This window comes from Tarenaya hassleriana, unplaced genomic scaffold (assembly GCF_000463585.1).
Source record: "Tarenaya hassleriana unplaced genomic scaffold, ASM46358v1 Cleome1, whole genome shotgun sequence".
Taxonomy (NCBI): domain Eukaryota; kingdom Viridiplantae; phylum Streptophyta; class Magnoliopsida; order Brassicales; family Cleomaceae; genus Tarenaya; species Tarenaya hassleriana.
In genome coordinates this window covers 3,251,122-3,273,397 of record NW_010960187.1, presented here as the reverse complement: position 1 = coordinate 3,273,397, position 22,276 = coordinate 3,251,122, and the positions used below count along the sequence as shown (strand labels likewise).

General features: G+C 36.7%; 3 protein-coding genes across 24 annotated transcripts; all 3 read left to right on the top strand.

Annotated features, from left to right (window-relative positions):
• The first annotated feature begins 1,815 nt into the window (after positions 1-1,815).
• LOC104808054 lies at positions 1,816-5,331 on the top strand. 2 transcript variants are annotated; one of them, XM_010533581.2, is made up of 9 exons: positions 1,816-2,070; positions 2,372-2,737; positions 2,849-2,948; positions 3,388-3,444; positions 3,688-3,805; positions 4,145-4,227; positions 4,322-4,383; positions 4,457-4,556; positions 4,807-5,331. In XM_010533581.2, exons 2-9 carry the CDS (start codon positions 2,397-2,399, stop codon positions 4,867-4,869), a joined length of 924 nt encoding a protein of 307 aa, XP_010531883.1. In that variant the 5' UTR covers positions 1,816-2,070; positions 2,372-2,396; the 3' UTR covers positions 4,870-5,331. The 2 variants fall into 2 exon arrangements, with proteins under 2 accessions (XP_010531883.1, XP_010531890.1); XM_010533588.2 differs by having other exon boundaries at positions 1,817-2,737; positions 4,810-5,331.
• Positions 5,332-5,719: 388 nt separating this feature from the next.
• LOC104807954 lies at positions 5,720-18,257 on the top strand. 21 transcript variants are annotated; one of them, XM_010533452.1, is made up of 36 exons: positions 5,720-5,820; positions 5,991-6,063; positions 6,207-6,281; positions 6,395-6,482; positions 6,777-8,013; positions 8,181-8,264; positions 8,341-8,441; positions 8,587-8,660; positions 8,779-8,861; positions 8,975-9,043; positions 9,129-9,199; positions 9,320-9,382; positions 9,553-9,631; positions 9,744-9,879; positions 9,956-10,022; positions 10,253-10,328; positions 10,415-10,505; positions 10,633-10,706; positions 10,818-10,905; positions 10,993-11,085; positions 11,371-11,441; positions 11,619-11,681; positions 11,851-11,907; positions 12,022-12,135; positions 12,234-12,300; positions 12,587-12,662; positions 12,743-12,844; positions 13,000-13,070; positions 13,152-13,231; positions 13,343-13,427; positions 13,556-13,630; positions 13,733-13,781; positions 13,943-14,037; positions 15,122-15,365; positions 15,957-16,020; positions 16,870-18,257. In XM_010533452.1, the coding sequence occupies exons 32-36, from the start codon at positions 13,772-13,774 to the stop codon at positions 17,918-17,920; spliced, it is 1,464 nt and encodes a 487-aa protein (XP_010531754.1). In that variant the 5' UTR covers positions 5,720-5,820; positions 5,991-6,063; positions 6,207-6,281; positions 6,395-6,482; positions 6,777-8,013; positions 8,181-8,264; positions 8,341-8,441; positions 8,587-8,660; positions 8,779-8,861; positions 8,975-9,043; positions 9,129-9,199; positions 9,320-9,382; positions 9,553-9,631; positions 9,744-9,879; positions 9,956-10,022; positions 10,253-10,328; positions 10,415-10,505; positions 10,633-10,706; positions 10,818-10,905; positions 10,993-11,085; positions 11,371-11,441; positions 11,619-11,681; positions 11,851-11,907; positions 12,022-12,135; positions 12,234-12,300; positions 12,587-12,662; positions 12,743-12,844; positions 13,000-13,070; positions 13,152-13,231; positions 13,343-13,427; positions 13,556-13,630; positions 13,733-13,771; the 3' UTR covers positions 17,921-18,257. The 21 variants fall into 21 exon arrangements, with proteins under 21 accessions (XP_010531754.1, XP_010531749.1, XP_010531729.1 ...); XM_010533447.1 differs by having other exon boundaries at positions 8,755-8,861; positions 9,744-9,856; XM_010533427.1 differs by having other exon boundaries at positions 8,755-8,861; positions 10,823-10,905.
• Positions 18,258-18,809: 552 nt separating this feature from the next.
• Positions 18,810-20,965, top strand: LOC104807949 (mRNA turnover protein 4 homolog). Its single transcript, XM_010533407.1, has 8 exons — positions 18,810-18,929; positions 19,157-19,322; positions 19,595-19,685; positions 19,757-19,815; positions 20,135-20,195; positions 20,287-20,377; positions 20,459-20,535; positions 20,620-20,965. The coding sequence occupies exons 1-8, from the start codon at positions 18,902-18,904 to the stop codon at positions 20,725-20,727; spliced, it is 681 nt and encodes a 226-aa protein (XP_010531709.1). The 5' UTR covers positions 18,810-18,901; the 3' UTR covers positions 20,728-20,965.
• Positions 20,966-22,276: the final 1,311 nt, after the last annotated feature.

The following is a 22,276-nucleotide window of genomic DNA, read 5'->3' as shown; positions in this document are numbered from 1 at the left end:
GGGGGGGGCAAAACGGGGCGTTTTACGAAGGAACGCATGAAATGTTGAACAAACTTTTGTTTTTTTAGCTTTTTTTGCAATGTTGACGTCACCGCGAGTCCATGTGCCACGCATGCGTCTCATGGAATTTCTGAGAGCATTAAAGATTGTTGGTTTATTGATTGATTCAAAAGCTAATTTTGTTGGAATTACGAAAAAAGGTTAATGGGACCTTTCAAGAAAATTATTTTAAAAAAAAGAAATATCACATTTTCGTTTCCTTTTTTTATTTAATCTTCATATGTCAAGTGTTTTTGCCTCAGAAAATTTCCATCCACATGCGAGGAAACAACTAATAAGATCAACAAAAAAATCTAATCGTGTAGTTTTTTAAAAATATTTTTTATTTTGTTTTGATTTTATTTATTTGGAATTAAATTCTATCATTTTATATTATATATAGGTGAATTTTGAGTTTGAAAAGAAATATATATATATATATATATATATAAAGATTTAACGCAAATCTAACACAATTTAACGCAGATTTTAATTCGTTATAAAATTAATATATTGATTTATCAAATGAATTAATTAACACTGAATTGCAACTTAATTAACCTCTTCGGAGTGCGGCTCCAAACGTGTGTTAGGTTCTCCAACTGTGGATCTCGTCATTCAGGCCCAAAATGTCTTGTCGGCCCAATATATTTCCGAAGCCCAAGCCCAATTACAACCCAAAATGTAATGTTTCCTTCCACGGGTCTCTGACTTTGGCGAAGGAGGTCTTGTTAAGTTTCAGGCCTCGTCTTCTTGGTTTGGTTCCTTCGACGGGTCTCTGACTTTGCTCATATTGAACCCAATCTTACATCAACATGTAAAAACACAACCTTTACAAAATGTAACCTTTTCATCGAAAATCCGTTTTCTAATGAAGTTTACAAACGCTCTATAATCCTCGAATCGGAAAGAAACATGGTGCTTTTGATCATCACGCGCCCGGTTTTGGCTTAACCACTCGATTTTCGTGTTGGTTAGGCGGTTCGGTTAATGATAACCGGCCTTGGCTGAGCTTGAGCTTGGTGGGTCGGTCAAGTTAGGACAGATCTTTGAGAGGTTGATGCTAATGTCACACCGCATATCCCGCATTTATCTTTGTCCTGAGTGAGTGAAGGAATATACTTTATAACCATAATCTCTCACAAAAACATCGGTTGGTATTTAAGGTTTTATATAAACATCAACTCCAATGGACGCAAAACATATAATATTGTTACATGTGTAATAAAATAAAAAGAGTATCCAACTCATTATACCATTAGATCTCCAGTTCCGTGGGCTAAAGTTTTTTTTTTTTTTTGTGATGAACAACAATACGATATGGATTTTTTTTTCTGGAATAAAAAAATGTGTCCGAAAGGGAAGGTGGAGAGAAGGGGACGAAGAAAGGCATCAATGCTTTGTTATTGGGATTCGCACTGTTGCTGAATTCCAAGATCTGGCCAACCATTATTGTTCTACTTCCCCTCTCATTTATTTTTCTAACATAAAAAAAATACCAAATAAACAAATTAATAAAAATCTCAACAAATCCAGGGAATATGTTCCTGATATTTTGGATTCCATTTGCATTTTGGTCAAAAACCCTTTTATGTTTTTAGCGACAAGATTAAAAAAGATTCATGCTTTTTTGTATTTTTGTTGTAATCTGATTTGAAGATTTGAGGGTTTACCATTGTTGTGTTCCGTTTTTACGGGAAAATGGAGGTAAGTAGAAGCTGTGTAAAGATATAAAAAAAATGGGCAAACAGGGGAACTTGCTTTTGTTTTTTATATTTGTCCTAAACTTTTCTCTCATTGGCAGAGATGAGCTTCCTGCTCTTCTCTATTCTATGGCTCTCTAGAGAGATAAGAGAAAAAAAAAGCTAATAAAAAGCAATTCCACAAAGAAAAAAAAATTGGAAAAAAAAAGAAGAACAGTATGAATGGTAAACAATGTTGGGTTAGTGATTGAAATTAAAAAAAAAGGGGGACAAAAAGGCTGCGGACAGACAAGGCGAACTCTCTTTTCCTTTGGGGGATTCTTCCATGGTATAAAATTCCTTTGATTCTGTTTCTTTGAGATTTGTCTTTGTCTTGCGATTACCGTTTTTCGTTACTCGAGAGGAATCCTGGGTTTTGGTTTTCTCTGGATCTCCTGTAACCCATGGTGTTTCCATGTCCGAAAGCTCAGATTTAGAGGGATTTCCTTATCTGGGTGTTCTGATTTTCGGGAAAAGTTTCTAAATTTTTTGTTTCCAATCTAAGAGGAAGGCGGGTCTTTACTGGTATTTCTGGAGGTAGGCGGTGTTTAAATGGGGGTTTAAGCCTTAAGGTGTATCGTGTATGGTAGAGTTAGGGTTTCTTAGGTGACGAAAATGGCTACTCAATCCAACTCTGGATTCCAAAGGGATGGGAGTTTGAGTTCTATGGTGAGCCGTCACGCCATTAATTTCCAATCCGGAGCCGTGAACAGCACGTCTGATATGATTCCGATGGGATCTTACTTTGATCCAAGCAGTGGCATCTATACGCAAAATTTTCCAGGGAATTCTGGTATGAACGTGATCAATGCCACTCCTTCTGGATTGCTTCAACCTGGGAATTCTTCAGCTTCTTCTCTACTTCTTGATTCGGTTCCCAGCCTCAAGATTGATGCTTCTTTGGCCAGCGAATGGTCTGCCGAGGAACAATACAGATTGGAGGAGGGCTTAGAAAAGTGAGTGTTGTCCTTTGGTGGTTCAACTTGTTGTCCTTATGCTGTTGAGATTGATTTGTATGGATTGGGAATCGATTTGGAGGGTGGACTTATCGAAGAACGTGTATGCAGGTATAGAGACAAGCCGAGTATTATGAAGTACGTAAAGATCGCTGCTTCATTACCAGACAAAACTGTTCGGGATGTTGCCTTGCGGTGTAGGTGGATGACAGTAAGCTCTTCTTACCTTTCTTCAGTGCTTGCAGTTTGCTTGACAGTTTTTGTAAATTGCAGATGACTTTGTATGCATATAACCTGCACTCTTGCCTTGGATTTTGACTATATTCTGTGATCGAAGAACATGATGGGCTCACTTATAACCTCTGAGAAATTGCTTAGGTGGATCTTGATGCTACATAGACGGAGTGAAATACTGTATCTTGGATTTGTTTTGGCTGGATTTTGGTTTTCATACTCAATCATATTGATTAAAATTGAATTTCTTGGGTTTTATGTATGTGTATAAAAGCACAGTGTTCGTTGATTAAAACTGAATTTCTCGAGTTTTACCTTGGAGTTTTGAGCTGAGTGTTCTGTAATCTGCAGGATCTAGACTGATATTTTAGCCTTTTTCGTTATGCCCATTAAATCATTAAATTCATTCTGTGCAGAGAAAGAGAAGAAAAGCCGAAGAGCTTAACGGTGGAAGGAAGATTAGCTCTAGCAAGGTATGCTGGATTTTTTGCCTGAATGTCCAGATCATTGCAATTACACAGTCCATCTCTTAGACACTGTTCTTCAATAGCAATTAAAGAGCTACTTTTATGCTCTGTCTCACCATCGGGGATCAAGTCATATGAAAGATGCTGCTATAGACCAGAATGATATTTGGCATGTCTTGATGAATCAAATTTTGCTTCTGAGACTTGCTTTTCAAAATTTCAATATGCTAAAAGATTATGTTTCTTCAGGACAAGCAAGTGGATTTGTCTCCAAATGTGAACCTACCTTCAGTTCTGCCTCATAATATGGCTTCTTACCCTTTCTTAATGCCCCGTGCAAGTTCCAATGAACATAACATGTGCAAAGGTTAGTATCCATCTTTAACCAAGAGATTCCCATCTTAACCTCTCCACTCTGGTCCTTGTCTTTTGTTTCGGCTCTTGTGAAATGGTCTTAAAGTTTCTCCGATATTTTTATAATGGTTCAAGTACCACGGAGGCTGATAACTTAATCTCAAAAGGAATTTATTAGATTCCAACTTTGAAGACTACATCTAGAAGACGGTCATTGTTTAAATGCCTCTTGTTGTTTAATGACATCGTAGTTACGATGTCTCTAAGCTCTGGATCAGATGAGAGTATGATTGTACTAAAGATGTTCTTTTGTCTGGACTAAAACTCATTTTGCTTTCTTGTTATGTCTCAGATTTCAGCGGCAATGCTATACATCTCTTAGAGCAGAACGTACGAGCTTTTAGTCAAATTAGAGCTAACCTCTCCTTATATAAAGTAAGTTTTTCCGGTTATCAGATTATGGGTATGGAAAAGCTTTGACACTATGTGTCACCAACATATACTAATACACTAACTTTTGTTGAAACAGTTACAGGATAACCTCGATCTGCTTTGCCGGACAAGGAACAACCTTATCACTATCATCAATGAGTATGCAGATGCTTTACTGTCTTTCATTGTTTTCAAAGCTAATCTTCTAACCGTTATCTTGATTTTTTGGCAGTATGAGTAATATGCATGGCATAATGAGCCAGATGCCACCATTGCCAGTCTCAATTAACGAGGATCTTGCGAGTAGTGTATTGACTAATATTACAACTCTGGTAAGTTTATATGCTAGCTCATTTTGCATCGTAAGTCCATTTATTAATGGAGAGTGTGTAAATTTCTGTCTTCACATTGTTTTTGCTCCTAAATGGGAGTCCGAATCCAAGATCTCGGGTATTCTGTAGCTCACCCATTCACCATAAAACCATGCTTGTATCTAGCTGATTTTGTAACTTCTTCTCCCGATTTTGATGCATACGCACGCTATCATTGCTGATAACGATGGTTTCTGGTTCTTGTGTTCAGCAGACGATGCCATTCAACACCATGCCGAGTGGCATCCATATGAAGCAGGAGCCTCTGGGCTGACTGGGAAGTTCTCAATGGTTCAAAGACAGCATTTAACGCATCTGGTTTGTTCATGTCTTGAGAAATTTCCCCTTACCTGTAAATGTCGAAGAAACCAGAAGGCAATGTAGAAGGGGCAGCTCATCTTTTTCATCCACCACCTTCAACCACTGCAAAAGTTTGTAGAAAATCTGATTCTTTTTCTGTAACACCAAAAGGGTATCCATCTCGAGCCTCGAGACAGTTGAATCCTTCATCAGGACATAATAAAGAAGAAGTTGAGTTTGCGAGTTCCGATCGTCTCTCGGCTCTAGAGGAACGGAACGAAACCCGTGTTTCCGGGCACAAGGTGAGAGAACTTGTGATGTGTATAGATGATTGATTCTATGGGACAAAAAAACAGGAGCATGTCTGAAAATCGGATCTGTGATCAATGTTTTGCCTCAATAACAGCTTTCATCTTCTGTGTGTTCTTGTTTCATATATCCATCCACTCGTGCTTTCTTTTGTTTCCATCTCTGTTTTTGCCTTTTTGGTATAATTCTGGCCGTTGTACCGTCTTGGGTTTGACATCTTTTCTTCATAAACGCTTTTCATCTTTGCTTACAGTGAATCTGAAAAATTGGAAAAGATATTTTCGGCTGTGGCAAATAAATTCAGTGTGTATTTTGTTATTTCTATAAAAAAAAAAATCAGACATGGAGCGTTATTTATTGAGCCAACGTTTGGGTTGAAGGATGATAATTTAGATATACGTTTGGGCTAGGCTTTTAGATAAAATAGGCCCAATTACTTGGCCCATTTATAAAAATCCTTCGAAATAAATAAATGTATGGGTTTTTTCAAAAAATTTAGACAGGTGCATAAAGTTCACCAGTTCCATCTCTCTCTCTCCCTCTTTCTCTCTCGTCATTTCTTTCCGGTTCTTGCCCCTTTCTTGCATTCACCGGAGGCCGGAATTTTCTGTCGCTGGTAAGTATTGTTTCGTTCTTAAAACTTCAAACCACCGATAAATTTTAGATTTCAAGCCCTTAGGGTTTTCTCCTCGTTCTTAAACGCATTCGATTTTGAATTTTGAATTTCAAATTTCAAATTTTAAATCTCCTTCGTTCCCAATCTTCTATTTTTTACTTCTGCTGCAGCGGTTGTTGTTCCATTGAGATCGTGCGAGTGTTCCGTGTGTCGAGGCACCAGAGCTGATAAAACTGCCAGAAGGTATAAAGTAAACATTGAAATCTAAATCTTCTTGGTTCAGAGTATCACGTCCAATTATTTTGCGTGTAATAATAGTCCTAAGATGCTACTCATTCGTCGAATGAAATGATGTCTTACGTAACAAGTTGTCTTACACCTGATAGGAAAAGATAGTGGGAGTGCTCACATCGAAATCGAGGTCTCCAGATCTACCATGTTGATGCAACGAAGGCTAGGATGTAAAATCTCTACTTCTCATTCGCTTTTGTTTCTCTTCATAAAATTATTACTTGTTAAATTGATAGGATCAGACCAATCTTATGATTTAAATAGTTTACTATCTTTTTCCCAGGGGCAGACACTGTTTTTCTGAAGAAACAGATCTAAACTGACGATTCTTGTTGGGCATATCTTCAAGTTTGTTTTGCGATAAATCTCAGGTAAATAGCCATTTGATGCGCTCATGCGTTTCTTTCTTTTATTAATTATTTAATATATGTCTGATGTATGGAAGTTGTCAATTACCGGTCATTCCATTGCAATCACACATAATTGTTCCAAGAAAATTTGCTCGACTTCTCATGTCGTAAGAAATGAATAATTAAATAACTGTAATTGTATATTCGGATAGTGGGCCAATGGTGTAGATTTCAATACTCGAATTTCGGATGTCAAACTGAATAGGGGTTTCTTGGGAGTCCTTTTAATGTATTCCATTTTGGGTTTTGTTTCAGCAATGTTCTTGGTGTCTACATCAGATTCTAACTCAGACCCCCAAACGGCGAACATGTCAAGAACGGCGTTTTATTCATGGACACGCCGAAGGAGGTAAGTAGAACCTCATCATTATCATTCACATTTGCATCATCATCGTCATCTTTAGCATCTGCATTATTAACATTGCATTTGCATTATCATCATATCTTCACTGGCATCTGCATCATCATCGTGGCTTTTGCATTATCATCATCATTAGCATTTGCATCATTAACATTGACATTTGTTACATCGTCATCATTAGCATTTGCATAATCACGTCACACTATATCAGAATTATCACCATACAAATAACAACACCTCATCTCATATATCGAAATCATCATCCACCATATGTAACAACACATCAAATCATATCAAAATCATCACAAAACGCATGAGAACACATAATCTCATATATCAAAATCATCTCCACAACTACACATCAAATCATATCAAAATCATCACAAAATACGTGACAACATATCACCTCACAAATCAAAATCATCACCATATGCATAACAACACATCAAATCATATCAAAATCATAACAAAACCCGTTACAACACATCTTCTCATTTATCAAAATCACCACCATATGCGTAACAACACATCAGATCATATCAAAATAATCATCGTATGTGTAACAACACATCATCTCATATATCAAAATGTTCACCATAACGTAACAGCACATCAAATCATATCAAAATCATCACAAAATGTGCAACAACACATCATCTCATTAATCATCACCATGTGTGACAACGCATCACATCATATCAAAATCATCGTCGTATGCATAACATCATCGCATCATCATTTGCATATCCATCATAGCATAGTTGCATATGCATCATAATATCATAGCATCATATTTGCATATGCATCATCATCATGACATCAAAGGACAAGATATAACATCATTTTCATGTGTAACATAATAATTTATCCACCATTCTTCCTCTCGCTGCAACGTCTCAAACGACGAGAGACCATGTCAAAAGAGCCTTTGGGAGCGTTGACACCATGGCATGCCTATATCCTTTGGTGTTTTCTTGATATTTTGCATACTGATGTCTAGTTGATTATGTGGTATATATCTTGATTTTTGTGTGACGGAGATAAAACTTAGGAAATGGGTGGATAATTTGTTTTTGTTGTTGGAGTGGCTTCGGTTCGGTTTTCTTCATCAGATCATACTTGTCTACTCAGGTCTGTCATGATTGTTCCTTATTCTCCCATTTCCATTAGCTTCGCTAGTTCTTATTTTTAGTACTTTTGTGAAAGCAGTTTATTATTGTGCAATCACATTGTTTTTGAATTATAATAATATTATGACAATGTTATTTGTGTGACTTTTCCTTCAATGTTTTCTACAGCCGAGTAGACAGCCCATCACATGAAGTAGAGATTCTACGTAAGAACAAGGTGAAGCTCCCTGATTAAGGATATTAGGTTATCAGGTTAGTTCTATTACCAACCACTTTTACATGATTGGTTTTTCATTAGTTTTGATGTCTAATGATCAACTCTGTACAGGAGATATAAGATGGTTTGAGTGTCCCAACAAAATCAGGGTCATAGTCGAGGGACCGTTGGAGAGCTGATAGAACTGCTGACCTCCTAGACAATGGCAATAAGTGAGCACTTAAATCTAAATCTTCTTTGTTAAAAGTACCTCGTTTGTTTTAGTTTGCGAGTAATAATGGTCCTAAGATGTTGCTCATACGTGAAATGAATTGAAATATTATATAACCAATTGTCTTTCATGGTTTCACCTGATAGGAAAAGATATTGGAAGGGCTCACGTCAAAATTGAGATACCTAGATCTTCCATGTCAATGGACCAATTCTTGAATGTAAAATCTCTGTTTCTCATTCATTTTTGTTTCTCTTCATAAAATTATTACTTGTTAAATTGATATTGCCATACCAATCTTATTATCCCAACAGTATACTCTCTCCCCGAAAGTGCAGACATTGTTTTCTTGAAGAAGCAAGCTCTAACCTGATGATTCTGGTTGGTCATATCTTCAAGTTTGTTTGGCGAGAAATCTCAGGTAGACAGTCATTTGATGTGCTCATATATTTCTTTCTTTTATTAATTATTGAATATATGTCTGATGTATGGAAGATGTCATTTACCGGTCTTCTATTTCATCTGTGATTTTAGCACGCAAAGTGAACAATCAGTGATCCAAAGATTAATTCGGCTGAAGAGAGGTTACTTATCATCTTTCAGGTGATGATTAATCTGATTCATAACGGCATTTGTTGTTTCTTTATATGTTCTTTAACTTAATTTTCTGATTCTTTTGTTCTCTCAGGTGATGAAAATTCAATTGAAGATTGTTATACAATTTTTCAACTCATCTGGGCTTACAACCCAAATAGAAAGGTACATACAATGTTACTCTACTTTGGCGGTATATACATATTTTCATGCGGCCGAACCCAAATAAACTTGGGATTAAGGTGATGTTGTTGTAAACATTTTATATGTGCCTTTCTTCTTCAGTGAGCGTCTCCATGGAAGACAAAATATAAAACTTTTGCACTGGTTTGGTGTTTTTATGCATTGGTAAGGCAACAAATGCATAATATTAACTTCTTGTTTGTTGTGTTTCCTCTTAGAAAATTATCACTTGTCAAGCTAAATGTTGTTGGTTTAATCTTATGATTGTAACAGTTTACTCGAATATCATGGAATAAGGCTGTTTTTTTTTTCTGTTCTTTCTCTTTGGTTGTTAGGATTGTAGAAAGGATTGCAGAAGACATGTGTCCTCAAGTATGATTGTAGGAGAAATCTCATGCGAACGTCAGCGTACTGGTTAGAAATGTGATCTATTCATATATTTTATTATTCGTTTTAGCATATATGTATCTCCCTGCAAATACAAATTTTATGTTCGGAGGTATGCTTCTCATAGAATGTTAAACAGGCGATGACGTATGTGGTCAGTCAAGGGCTAATAGCTTAAACAAATGGTTTGTTGAAGCTCATGGTTTTGATGAACTTAATGGAATATCTGGCAATTTACACACACAAAAAGGGGTACTTATCCATTCTTCTTTTAGGTATGGCTTGCTGGATTTGTAATGTCATTTTATTTGTGATTTGTTTTATGTCTACTAACTTGTTTGATTCTCTCAGGTTTGACAAAATGGAATAGAAGATTGTACAGTGGTTAAAAAAGGCTTAGTTATCAACCCAAAGAAAGGTATACAATGTTATACACAAGTGGATACATGTCTAATTTAAGCGTATTATTTGCACTAGATTGTGTTGCATTGTCCTCATTAGCCGTTTTTCTCTTTTCTTATTTATTTCTTCCTAAACGTTGCCTCCATGGAAGGAACAAGTCAACCTCTAAACCGATGACTAGTTTTTATACTTTGTTCGACACATTTCTATAGTTGTTAATAGTTTATACATTTTGATCTTTTTTAGACAGCCCATCACATGAAGTAGAGGTTCAACGTAAGAACGAGGTTGAGCTGCCCGACTAAGGAAATTAGGTTATCAGGTTAGTTCCGTTACCAACCACTTTTACATGATCAGTTTTTCACCAGTTTTGTAGTCTAACGATCAACACTGTACGGGATATGTAAGATGGTTTGAGCGTCCCATCAAAATCAGGGTCATAGTCGACATCCATTGGAGAGCTGATAGAACTGTTGACCTCAAAGACAATGGCAATAAGGTATCAAGTGAACATTTAAATCTAAATCTTCTTTGTTAAGAGTATCCCGTTTGTTTTAGTTTGTGAGTAATAATGGTCCTAAGATGTTGCTCAAACGTGAAATGAATTGATGTCTTGCACCTAGTAGGAAAAGATCTTGGAAGAGCTCACATCAAAATTGAGATCCCTAGATCTTCCATGTCAATGCACCAGTTCTTGAATGTAAAATCTCCGCTTTTCATTCATTTTTGTTTCTCTTCATAAAATTATTACTTGTTAAATTGATTGTCAGACCAATCTTATGATCTCAACAGTATACTCTTTCCCCTCTAGTGCAGACATTGTTTTCTTGAAGAAACAATCTCTAAACTGATGATTCTGGTTGATCATATCTTCAAGTTTGTTTGGCGAGAAATCTCAGGTAGACAACCATTTGATGCGCTCATACGTTTCTTCCTTTTATTAATTATTGAATATATGTTTGATGTATGGAAGATGTCTTTTACAGGTCTTCTATTTCATCTGTGATTTTAGCATGCAAGGTGAACAAACAGTGATAAAGATTAATTCAGCTGAAGAGAGTTTACTTATCATCTTTCAGGTGTTGTTTAAACTGATTCATAGTGGCATTTATTGTTTCTTTATATTTTCTTTAACTTAATTTTCTGATTCTTTCATTTTTTGATGTATGGAAGATGTCTTTTACAGGTCTTCTATTTCATCTGTGATTTTAGCATGCAAGGTGAACAAACAGTGATAAAGATTAATTCAGCTGAAGAGAGTTTACTTATCATCTTTCAGGTGTTGTTTAAACTGATTCATAGTGGCATTTATTGTTTCTTTATATTTTCTTTAACTTAATTTTCTGATTCTTTCATTTTCTCAGGTGATGAAAATTGAATTGAAGATTGTTATACAGTTCTCCAACTCATCTGGGCTTACAACCCAAATAGAAAGGTATATACAATGTTATTGAAAGGTCTTTTATTTTTCCTTTTAGAAATAGAAGGCTTTTGATAATCCATCTAATTTGGCGGATTATACATATTTTCATGCGGCCGACCCTAAATATACTTGGTATTAAGGCTATGTTGTTGTTGTTGTAAACACTTTATATGTGCCTTTCTTCTTCAGTGAGCCTTTCCATGGAATACAAGAGGCAAAACTTTGGCACTACTTTGGGGTTTTTATGCATTGGTAAGGTAACAAATGCATAATATTTACCTCTTGTTTGTTGTGTTTCCTCTTAGAACATGATCACTTGTCAAGCTTAATATTGTTAGTTTAATCTAATGATTGTAACAGCTTACTCGTATATCGTGGAATAATGCTGTTTTTTTATCTGTTCTTTCTCTTTTGCTCTTAGGATTGCAGAAGACATGTGTCCTCAAGTATGATTTGAGGAGAAATCTCAGGCGTACTGGTAAGAAATGTGATCTATTCATATATTTTTTCCATTCGTTTTAGGATATTTGCATCTCCCTGTAAATACAAATTTTCTGTTTTAGAGGTATGTTTCTCATAGAATGTTAAACAGGTGATGAGGTACGTGGTCTATCAAGGAACAAGAGCTTAAACAAATGGTTTTATCGAAGTTCATGGTTTTGATGAACTTAATGGCATATCTGGCAATTTACTCACACAAAAAGGGGTACTTATCTATTATTTTTTTGTGTATGGCTTGCTGGATTTGTAAGTCATTTCATTTGTGATTTGTTTTATGTCTACTGACTTGTCTGATTCTCTCAGGTTTGACAAAATGGAATAGAAGATTGTACAATTGCTCAAAAAGGTTTATTTATCAACCTAAAGAAAGGTATAAACACTGTTACACACAAGTGGATATATGTCTAACTTGAGCGTATTGTTTGCACCAGATTGTGTTGCATTGTTCCCAGTAGCTGTTTTTCTTTTCTTGTTTATTTTTTCACTTTTCTCGGGATGAGTACATAAATAGTTTAGGTCAATGGTTTTACGTTTTCTTTCTTCCTAAATCTGCATGCATGGAGTGAACAAGCTCCAAACCGATGACTCTGATTTTTATACTTTGTTCGACACATTTCTATAGTTGTTAATAGTTTATACATTTTTATCTTTTTTAGACCCCCCATCACGTGAAGTAGAGATTCAACGTAAGAACAAAGTGGAGCTGAATGAGAAAGGAAGTTAGGTTATCAGGTTAGTTCCGTTACAAGCCACTTTTACATGATCGGTTTTTCATCAATTTTGTAGTCTAACGAACGACCAACTCCATACAGGAGATATAAGATGACCTGAGTGTTCTAACAGAATCGGGGTCATAGTCGAGAGAACATTGGAGAGCTGATAGAACTGCTTACCTCAAAAACAACGACAATAAGGTATCAACAAGTGAACACTTAAATCTAAATCTTCTTTGTTAAGAGTATCCCGTTTGTTTTAGTTTGTGAGTAATAATGGCCCTAAGATGTTACTCATACGTGAATTGAATTGATGTCTTATATAACCAATTGTCTTTCACGGTTTCACCTGATAGGAAAAGATATTGGAAGGGCTCACATCAAAATTGAGATATGTGGATCTACCATGTCAATGCATTGAAAGCCAGTATGCATAATCTTCGCTTCTCATTCATTTTTTTCCTCGTAAAATTATTACTTGTTAAATTGATGTTGTTATGGTTTTAAGTTGGAGCACATTGGCGTACTAGATTGTCTTGTGATATGCCCATACATTGCTCGGACTCCTTAGGCTACAACCCAAGAAAGGTATAAATCGTGAGCATATTGTTTGCACTAGAATTTTAGGTACTTTTCATATCTTGAATGGAATGCATAAACAGTCTAGAGGTTAATGATTTTGCATATTTTCTTCCTCAGTGAGCCTCCGAGGTAGAACCACGCGCCAAACTGATAATTCGGGTCGGCCATGCCTTCATGTTTTGATTAGCGGAGCTAATATCAGGTAAATAGCCATTTGATGCGCTTATACATTTCTTGTTTTTTGCTTTATTTCATTATCGTTCTATCCTCTGTTTCGTCGGTCATTTTAGTAAGAAAGATGATCATGCAATGATTGAGTATCTCTTTCAGGTATGACGAAAACTGTACAGAAGATCGTTTTACAATTCTGCAAAACTCGTTCGGGCTTACGACCCCAAGAGAAAGGTACATACGAGTGTTTTGTTGGAGCATTGTATGTTACTCTGTTTTAGGGGTTAGTACATATTTTAAAGGGTTATTGACTTTGTTTATGACTTTTTTCTTCAGTGAAGCCTCTACATGGAAAGGGTTAAGCTTCGATAACTGATGACTTCTGGTTTGTAATTTCCTTCTCTCTCTTCAATGATTTTTTATTTCAAGAAACAAATTTGTAATTGTATAGTGGACCAATGGTATAGGTTTCAGTTCAAACTCGGTAGGGATTTCGTGGGAGTCCCTCCTCCCTTTTAACGTATTGGATTTTGGGTTTTGTTTCAGGCGATGTTCGTGGTGTCTACGTCAGATTCTACCTCAGACCACAAAATGACGAACGGATGAAGAATGGTGTTTACATCATGGACACGCCGGAGGAGGTAAGTAAACCTCATCCTCCTCATCATTCACATTTGCATCATCATCTGCATCTGCATCATCCTCATCTGCATCTGCATCTGCACCATCCTCATCATCATCATCATCATCATCATCATCATTTGCATTTGCATTTGCATCATCATTAGCATTTGCATTTGCATCGCATCACACCATCATAAAACATCTACACCGTCCATCATCAGCACCTTGAACCCATCGTATCACTTCGCATCACCATCGTCGGCATCTCCATCATGAGCAATAACATTACCATCATCATCATCGTCAAAATCATCAAAATCATATCTTCATCGTCGACAACAACACCGTATCATTACCATAAGCATCGGCTACATCGCATCATATTTTCATAAAACACCATCACATCATATCAGCAACACCATCGCATCATATCAGCAGCACCATCGCTTCGAACCACCATCACTAGCATCGTCGCATGCATCAGTAGCATCAACATCACCTCGTATCAAAATCATCACCATACGCGTAACAACACATCATCTCGTACAAATCATCATCATCATATGCGTAACAACACGGAATTCGTCAACTCCACCAAAAAAACACATCACCTCGTACCAAAATCATCACCATTCAAATTAAATGAATATCGTATATTTTGTTTTTGTGTTGTGTCCAGTTTGTCTCTCCTTGTTTCTTAATCTTTTTATTATGGTTTTAAACTCTGTTTATAGCATAAATATTCATTTGAAAAACAATATTATGGGGACAGTTAGTGAGACTTAAACTTGAGATTCGTTTATGTCGATTTCTTATCTATATTTGTACGAACTCTATTATTATTAATAAAATTTAATTTTTTTTTAAAATATTGGTTAATTTATATATTCTTTACATTCCATTCATGCGTACATTTATAAAAAATTTACACCTATTCAATTTTTTATTTTAGTTCCAATTTGTATATTAATAACAAAAAATCACACAAGCATTGTAGCCATGGAAAAGTAAGTACATGCTTAAAGAATATTCCAAAGTCAAACCGCTACGGGTGATGCATGGGCGGTCACCACCAGTTACTTTAACGTTGGCGTGTGGCAGTTACGCACCCGAGGGAAGCGTGGAGGCTCGTTCGCCCCTCCTCATGAAGAAAGAGCGACGCAGACTGCGAATCCGGAACTTGGTGGAGGCGCTTCTACGCCAATTTCGCTCGTCCTCTCTCTCGATCTCGATCTCGATCTCGATCGTCGCGCCTTTGCTTTCGCCGTTTTGGAATCCATAATTCTCTGTTTTCTTCCGCGATTTTTCGACGTGAAGTCTCAGTTTCTGTCTTCGTATTCGTCGGGTAGGCTTTGAATTTTTTTTCTGGTCCGATTCTGTGCCTGTAAATGGTAATCTTGATCGTGTTTGCCACCTGTTTCGTTTCCGAGAAACTAGAATGAATCATGAGGGCTGATTTTTTTGGGATTTTGGACTGTGGGCTGGTGAAATTTCAAATGTCTTTTAGCTGAGAGAGTAGAATATTGGGTATTGATAATCAGTTGAATTGTTTAATCGCTTGATAATGGAATATGTCAGCATATATATATATATATATATGTATCTATATCTGTGTGTTCTAAATTTTTTAAGCTATCTCTGACATAGGAGTTGAAAATTTCGTAAAGATTCATTTCTCCTGTAGCGTTGCTTAGCTTTTTCCCCGCTGAGAAAACGATTGTGGATCTGAGATGTGTACCGAAAGGGGGTTTGCTCCATGTGGATTAGATTCTTGGCGTGATGATGGTTTCTTCCTGTTTCTTTATTACCCGTTCCGCTGTCTCTTCACGTGATTCGTTCGGTAAAGCACGTTGCTTTTCGGTTGTTTTTCAAACATGTTGGCACGTCTTCCATCTTCTACTTTCATGTGAATATCCTTCATTTGTAATTTGATCAGATGCAGCTTGGTCTCTCTGGTTGGTTCTTCGTCTGTACATCGACTTTCGATCTCATTTGAGCAGGTGGATTGGTCTTTCTTAAGACATTGTAGAATCCTTGTTTTGGTCATGAAACAGTCGTGGTGGTGAGGTTGGATCTCTGTGGAATTATGTTACTTGGAATCTAGTCGTCCTGTGCTATGTAGGTTGGTGTTCTGGAGGGCGATAAGAGTTCTCCGATTTCGGGTTTCTGTGAGCTTTGAAATTACGTATATGTTGCTTTGAGTAGTTGAGTTGGTTTGCTTTCCAATTCTTAATTCTAGAATTATTGGGTTGTTCTTTGTTTCTTCTCCTTGGCTTTGGCTTTGGCTTTAATCTCTCAATGGAGCTCCTAGGTTTGATCTCAGCCGATGAAGAAACTAGTTGTATTGTACTGTTGGGCGGCTACCGCGATGATTTGTTTTCCAGTTTGTTGCTATATTTATCCAGCATTTTCGGTTTTGCTTACTTTTTAGTTCTGATTGGAATTTTGCCCGCTTTCTTTGTTTGCTTTTTCCACTATGAATTTACTTCCAGTGAGTTCTGCCCTGTGAATCTTTTGGTATATGCATAAACTATAACATGTTTCAGTCTTTTACGGAAACTTCGTTCATTTCGGAACCTTTGCCCAGGAAATGTGAAAGTATTGTGTTTTTTCTTTGACATCTGGTCATCGAAATCTTGAAATGACCGTTACGATTTCTTGTTCGAGACTTGTGTGTCTGAGACACATCAAATGATTTGTTATTCCTAAACCAAGCGGCGATTTGCATGTCGTATTATTGTATCCTCAAACATGGATATCTACTGTTTTTTCATGACCTTATTTTGTCTGTTGTCTTCAGCGCCAACTTGTTTTTATTTGTTCCCTAATCACACACAGTACATGTGCAGGTTTGTTCTAAAGAAAATGGCCAAAGTTAGAGGAACAAGGCGCAGGATTGCTTCTAGGCACATCAGATTGAGACCCTACAAATTCCCATCCGCTAACCGAGTTGTAGGAAAGAGCAGATTTGCGGAAGAATGTCCCAAGTTGCTTGAGAAAAGGGACTGGGAAGACGTAATATGCTCTGTTTGTATGGAATGCCCCCACAATGCTGTTCTTCTTCTTTGTTCATCTCACGACAAGGGTTGCCGTCCTTATATGTGTGGTACAAGCTTCAGATATTCTAATTGCCTTGACGAGTACAAGAAGGCGTCTGCTAAGCTTATGCCACCCAGTCGGGAGCTGCCAACCAGTAACACCGAGTTCCCGAACCTCACCTGCCCACTCTGCAGGGGCCAAGTGAAAGGGTGGACGATTGTGCAGCCTGCACGGGACTATTTGAATCTGAAAACGAGGAGCTGTATGCAGGAAAACTGCTCTTTCATGGGAACTTTCAAGGAGCTGAGGGAGCACATGAAAATGGTGCATCCGTCTGCAAGGCCACGTGAAGTGGACCCCTCGGTGGAGCAGAAATGGAGAAGGCTTGAGCTTGAGCGTGATCGGGATGATGTGATCAGCACAATCAGAACAACGATGCCAGGTGCGATGGTTCTCGGGGATTACGTGATAGAGAGAAACACCTACAGGTCTGATTCAGACGAGGGTGATGATGACAATGACAATGACGATGACGATGGGCAGAGAAATGAAGGCGGGATCAGTGCAGGGTTAGGTAGAAATCTCGTGAACGTTTTCCTTCTGTTGCATGCGTTTGGACCATCAGGGAACCAGACAAGGAGCTCAGACTTTGCCGCCATTGATCTCACTTCAGACACAACCCGTGACTTAGCATCAGATGCAAATGGTAACTCTGATTCCTCAGGACAAGAAGATGGCGGATTTAGTAACTATGACTACAGTCAAAGCAATGAGGGCATGTCATTGGCCAGCCGCCTCAGGCGACGGGGACGGATTTTGATGGGACGGTCAAGTAGGAGACGTAGAAATAGAGAAAGCTAACCAAAACCCAAATCCTCGATGACAAAAAAAAATTGAAAATAATATCCATTAGGGGGATCCAGGTATGTTGCATCATTTGTATTTTTATGTAACTTTGTGTAATCATCATTTGTTTTTACAATCATATCCTCTGAATAAGCAGAGAGGGGTCCATGTAAATTATGGTTTGTGGTCCATTGGCTCTCGTTTGTTTCCAGGTGATTTGCTCTTCAGTCGCCTGTTTTGTCTGTTGTGAATTGAATTTGGTCTGTAAATTTCATCTCTTCCATTTGGTATGGAAAGAACGTCCCCCCTTTTGTTCTGTAATTTTTCTGAATTCTAATTCTTGTTAATTTTGTTTGGCTCTGGGAACTTTAATACTATGAATCATAGATATGGCATATAAATTTTGAGTTGAAAAGGGAAAATCTTGTAAAAGTAAATAAAGTTTTCAACAATTTTTTCACACAAAAATTTAAATTTTATTCCATATAAATCTTAATAAAACGTTTATATAAATTTTCAAAATATCATCGAAATTTTACAAAAATAATTATACTTCAAAATAAATCCAATTTTTAATAAAAAAAACTTTAAAATATACGCTCAGCCCTTAACTTACTGATCGCCAATATTTTAAAAATAGATAAATTTTAAATAATTAATGTGTTTATATATATAATATATGATGTAAAAACAATTCATGGAGTTAGACGACTTAATATATTCATTTTTTTCTGGAAAGATTATATTATATACATGGGGAAAGGCCGAAGTGGGCTCTGAAAGAGGCCAGGCTTTTAGAAGGATGAATAAATGGGCCGTGTACGGATATCGGGCATGAAATGTGAGCCGGGTTTGGATACGGGTCTAATTATCGAATTTAAGGCTAAAACGGCGTCCAGTGAAATTGGAGGTTTGGAACTAAAAGGATACGAGGGTTTTTGAAGCAGCAGTTGCAGAAGAAGGCGATTCTCTTTAGTTTAAGATTTCGCAGCCGACATGCCCAAATCGAAGAGAGACAGAGCAGGTCTTTCCTTCAATCTACTTCCATGTGTTCTGTCTTGATACTATTGTCTCAAACCCTACGTCTCTACTTTTTCTTCTTCTGCTTTTGATGCGATGCGGCGCGCTAGGGTTTAGGGTTTTACAATTTACACAGACCGTTTGGAGAATCACGTCATAGGGTAGCGATTAACTTTCTTTTTTTCCCTTTCGAAATGTACTCGAATGGTTAAAGCTTGAATCCTTGCGCAGTTACTTTGTCGAAGACGAAGAAAAAAGGAAGGGGGCACAAGGAGTCTATAGTGAATGGAATCAGGGATGCTGTTGAAAAGTTCGATTCCGTCTATGTTTTCTCATTCGATAACATGAGGAACTCTAAGTTCAAGGAGTTCAGGGATCAGCTTCAGCCCAACGGAAGGTCGGTTTGTGTATTCACATCTTACCCTTTAGCAGCTGTTGTTCCATTGTCAATTCGAAGAAATTTATTTAATCAGGAAGAGATTGTTGTTGCATGTATGCCTGTGCTGATACGATACTGAGAAAATAGAACAGACGCATGTTTTTCTTCATAATCTCACACGGAATAATGATGACAGTAGCAGTTTGATAAATGCTCTACAATACCCGATTGAGCTTCGAGGTGTTTGCAATTTGTTTGGTGTAATGTGGTTCAGCTCTTGTTTCTGCCAGGTTCTTTCTCGGATCGAACAAAGTCATGCAGGTTGCTTTAGGTCGCTCGGCCGCTGATGAGATCCGACAAGGCATTTCAAAAGCTTCCAAGGTTTCTTTGTTTTTATCACAGTTACTGTCACTACCTTTCTTCCGTTACTTACTTCTAGAATGTTGCTTCAGCTGCTTCGTGGGGATACCGGTCTTTTCCTGACAAACATTCCAAGAGAGGAGGTCGAAAGGTATAATCTCAAATACCCTTATTTTTTCTTAATTACACGAGGAGGACAGCCAGGAGTTTGAGTTATATATCCAGGTCTTTGAACTTACTTTCGCACCATATGATTTCTATTCGTGTTGTGTGTACTGACTCGGCTTTGTTCTTGGAATGGTTGATTAGAAAGTTTACCTTCTTCCTTTCGAATTGAACTACACAGACTGTAAACTTTGATGGGGATTTTTTGCTTGTTCAATAATGTTGATTATAAAATACCTCCTGAGCACGTAGTATTTTGGGGATTTTTAGTTTTGATTCAATGGCTTTTTTACCATTGTTTTCAGATTATTTAACACTTATGAGGGTTACGACTTTGCAAGGACCGGAAGCCCTGCAGTTGAAACGGTAACCTATTAACAGATAAAAATCTCGCGAGTTTTACCATAAAAGTTTTTTACGTACTCACTTGTTCCATCTTATGAATCTTAATAACCAGGTTGAACTTAAGGAAGGTCCTCTGGAACAGTTCACACATGAGATGGAGCCATTCTTACGCAAGCAGGGGATGCCTGTCCGACTAAACAAAGGTTCATTCTCTCATGATCCATTATCTTGTGCATGTCAAGAGAACCCTTGGCCTAAACATCTTTCTGATTTAATGTGTGCAGGTTCCGTGGAGCTGCTCTCCGATTTTGTTGTCTGTGAAGAAGAGAAACCATTGTCGCCAGAATCTGCTCGCATTTTGGTTCGGCTCTATCTTCAAAACCCTGTTTTTTAATTTATCATTTCGGAAAGAGACATTGGTTAAGAAGCTTGTTGATTTTTGCAGCGTTTGTTGGGTATCAAGATGGCAACTTTCAAACTGAACTTAGTCTGCAGATGGACCCCTAATGACTTCGAGCTCTACCGGGAAGAATCCGATCTCCTAGAGGTTTGAATCTTCTATAATCCAAGGAGATATATGTTTAACGACTTCGGTCTCGACAGAGCTATAGTTTCCAAGATTGCTTTTCTTTAGTTTGCCTCTCTGAATTTTGCTGCGAAAATGACCCATTGGCTTAAAATATATCGAAAACTTGTTCTTGGTTTGTGTATCTGATTGTTTTCTCTGTGTATCTTTGGTTAGAACATGTCGTGCTTTTGCGCCTAATCCGGATTATCATGTTTTGAGATAACGAACATTTCTTTTGGTGACGAAGATGGTGAAAGGCAAATTAGGGAGGGGTCCCCCCTTCCTTTCTTCTTTTCTCTTTTTATGTCGGATTTTGTCTTGTCTTTATATTTAGGAAATTTCAAGAAAAATAAAAGTTTGTCTGAAAATATATTTGATTTTAAAAAAAAAGAATAAGAGAGGGGAGTAGGCTTGGGAGTGGAGAAATTTACAGGGATGCCATGGATTAGTGGCCACTGGTGTCCAAAAAAGCGGAAAGTGGTAAATTGAAGCAGATGGGCCTCCTCCAAACATATAATTATTTTATTATAATTAATAACATAATCAAAGGCTACTATTATCATTTTTTTCTGACAACATTTATGTTAATTCCTATTCCGACTCAATGATTTATAGCATAATTATATTATTCAGCATGTATATATATATATATGCAATTTGTAACGTGTTGAATAATATATACCTCAATTTCTTTGCATATTATATCTAGAAATTACGATGTCGAATTTAGTAGTTATATGATAGTATTATGATATTATTTTTAATATACCTCATTGACTGATCAAACCACTATTTCTTTAAAAGAAAAGTTTCTTCAAAAACAAAATTTAATATATGCCTTGAGATGCATTCTTTAAGTTTTTTTTTTAATCTAAGGCTACTTTGAAAGCACAAAGTGTTATAAAAATGTAAAAAAAAATAACATTAGTTTTATTAGAGCGAGGAAAAGGAAAGATAAAAACTACTTGGCTTTTGAAAAGTTGATCTACAATTTCCAAGCTTTGGTGGATGATGTGGGTACCCTAACTTTTAGAAGAAGAAAAACCAATATTATTCATATTAAAAGATATTTCAAATACAAAAATTATTTTTATTCATCAGCGTACCAAGTTTCAACCATATAACATCTATAATCACATCCAAGAGAGACTAAATGAGCATCCAATGTAACATACTACGGATTTCGATTCAGATCCAATTAGATTATTTTTTTATATTTTTTATTTTGTAAAAAATACATATCTATTCGATTTGTATAATTAGTATTTTCAAAATTTATTATGATCATTTCATATTCATTTTTTTATTACAAATTTATTGTTTTCGAAAAATATCGTTTTTTATTTTCTGTTATTTTATTTAATAAATTTTATCCAAATAATTTTTAAATTAAATTTCAAACTCAATATTAGATATTTTAATTAGTCCCAACCCCGAGCATTAATAGAACGTTGAATTTTGGATAGAAAATAATGATTTCGCAGAGAACATGTACGAATGAATGATCCAAGAAATCTGCCTAGTGGGTTTCCGC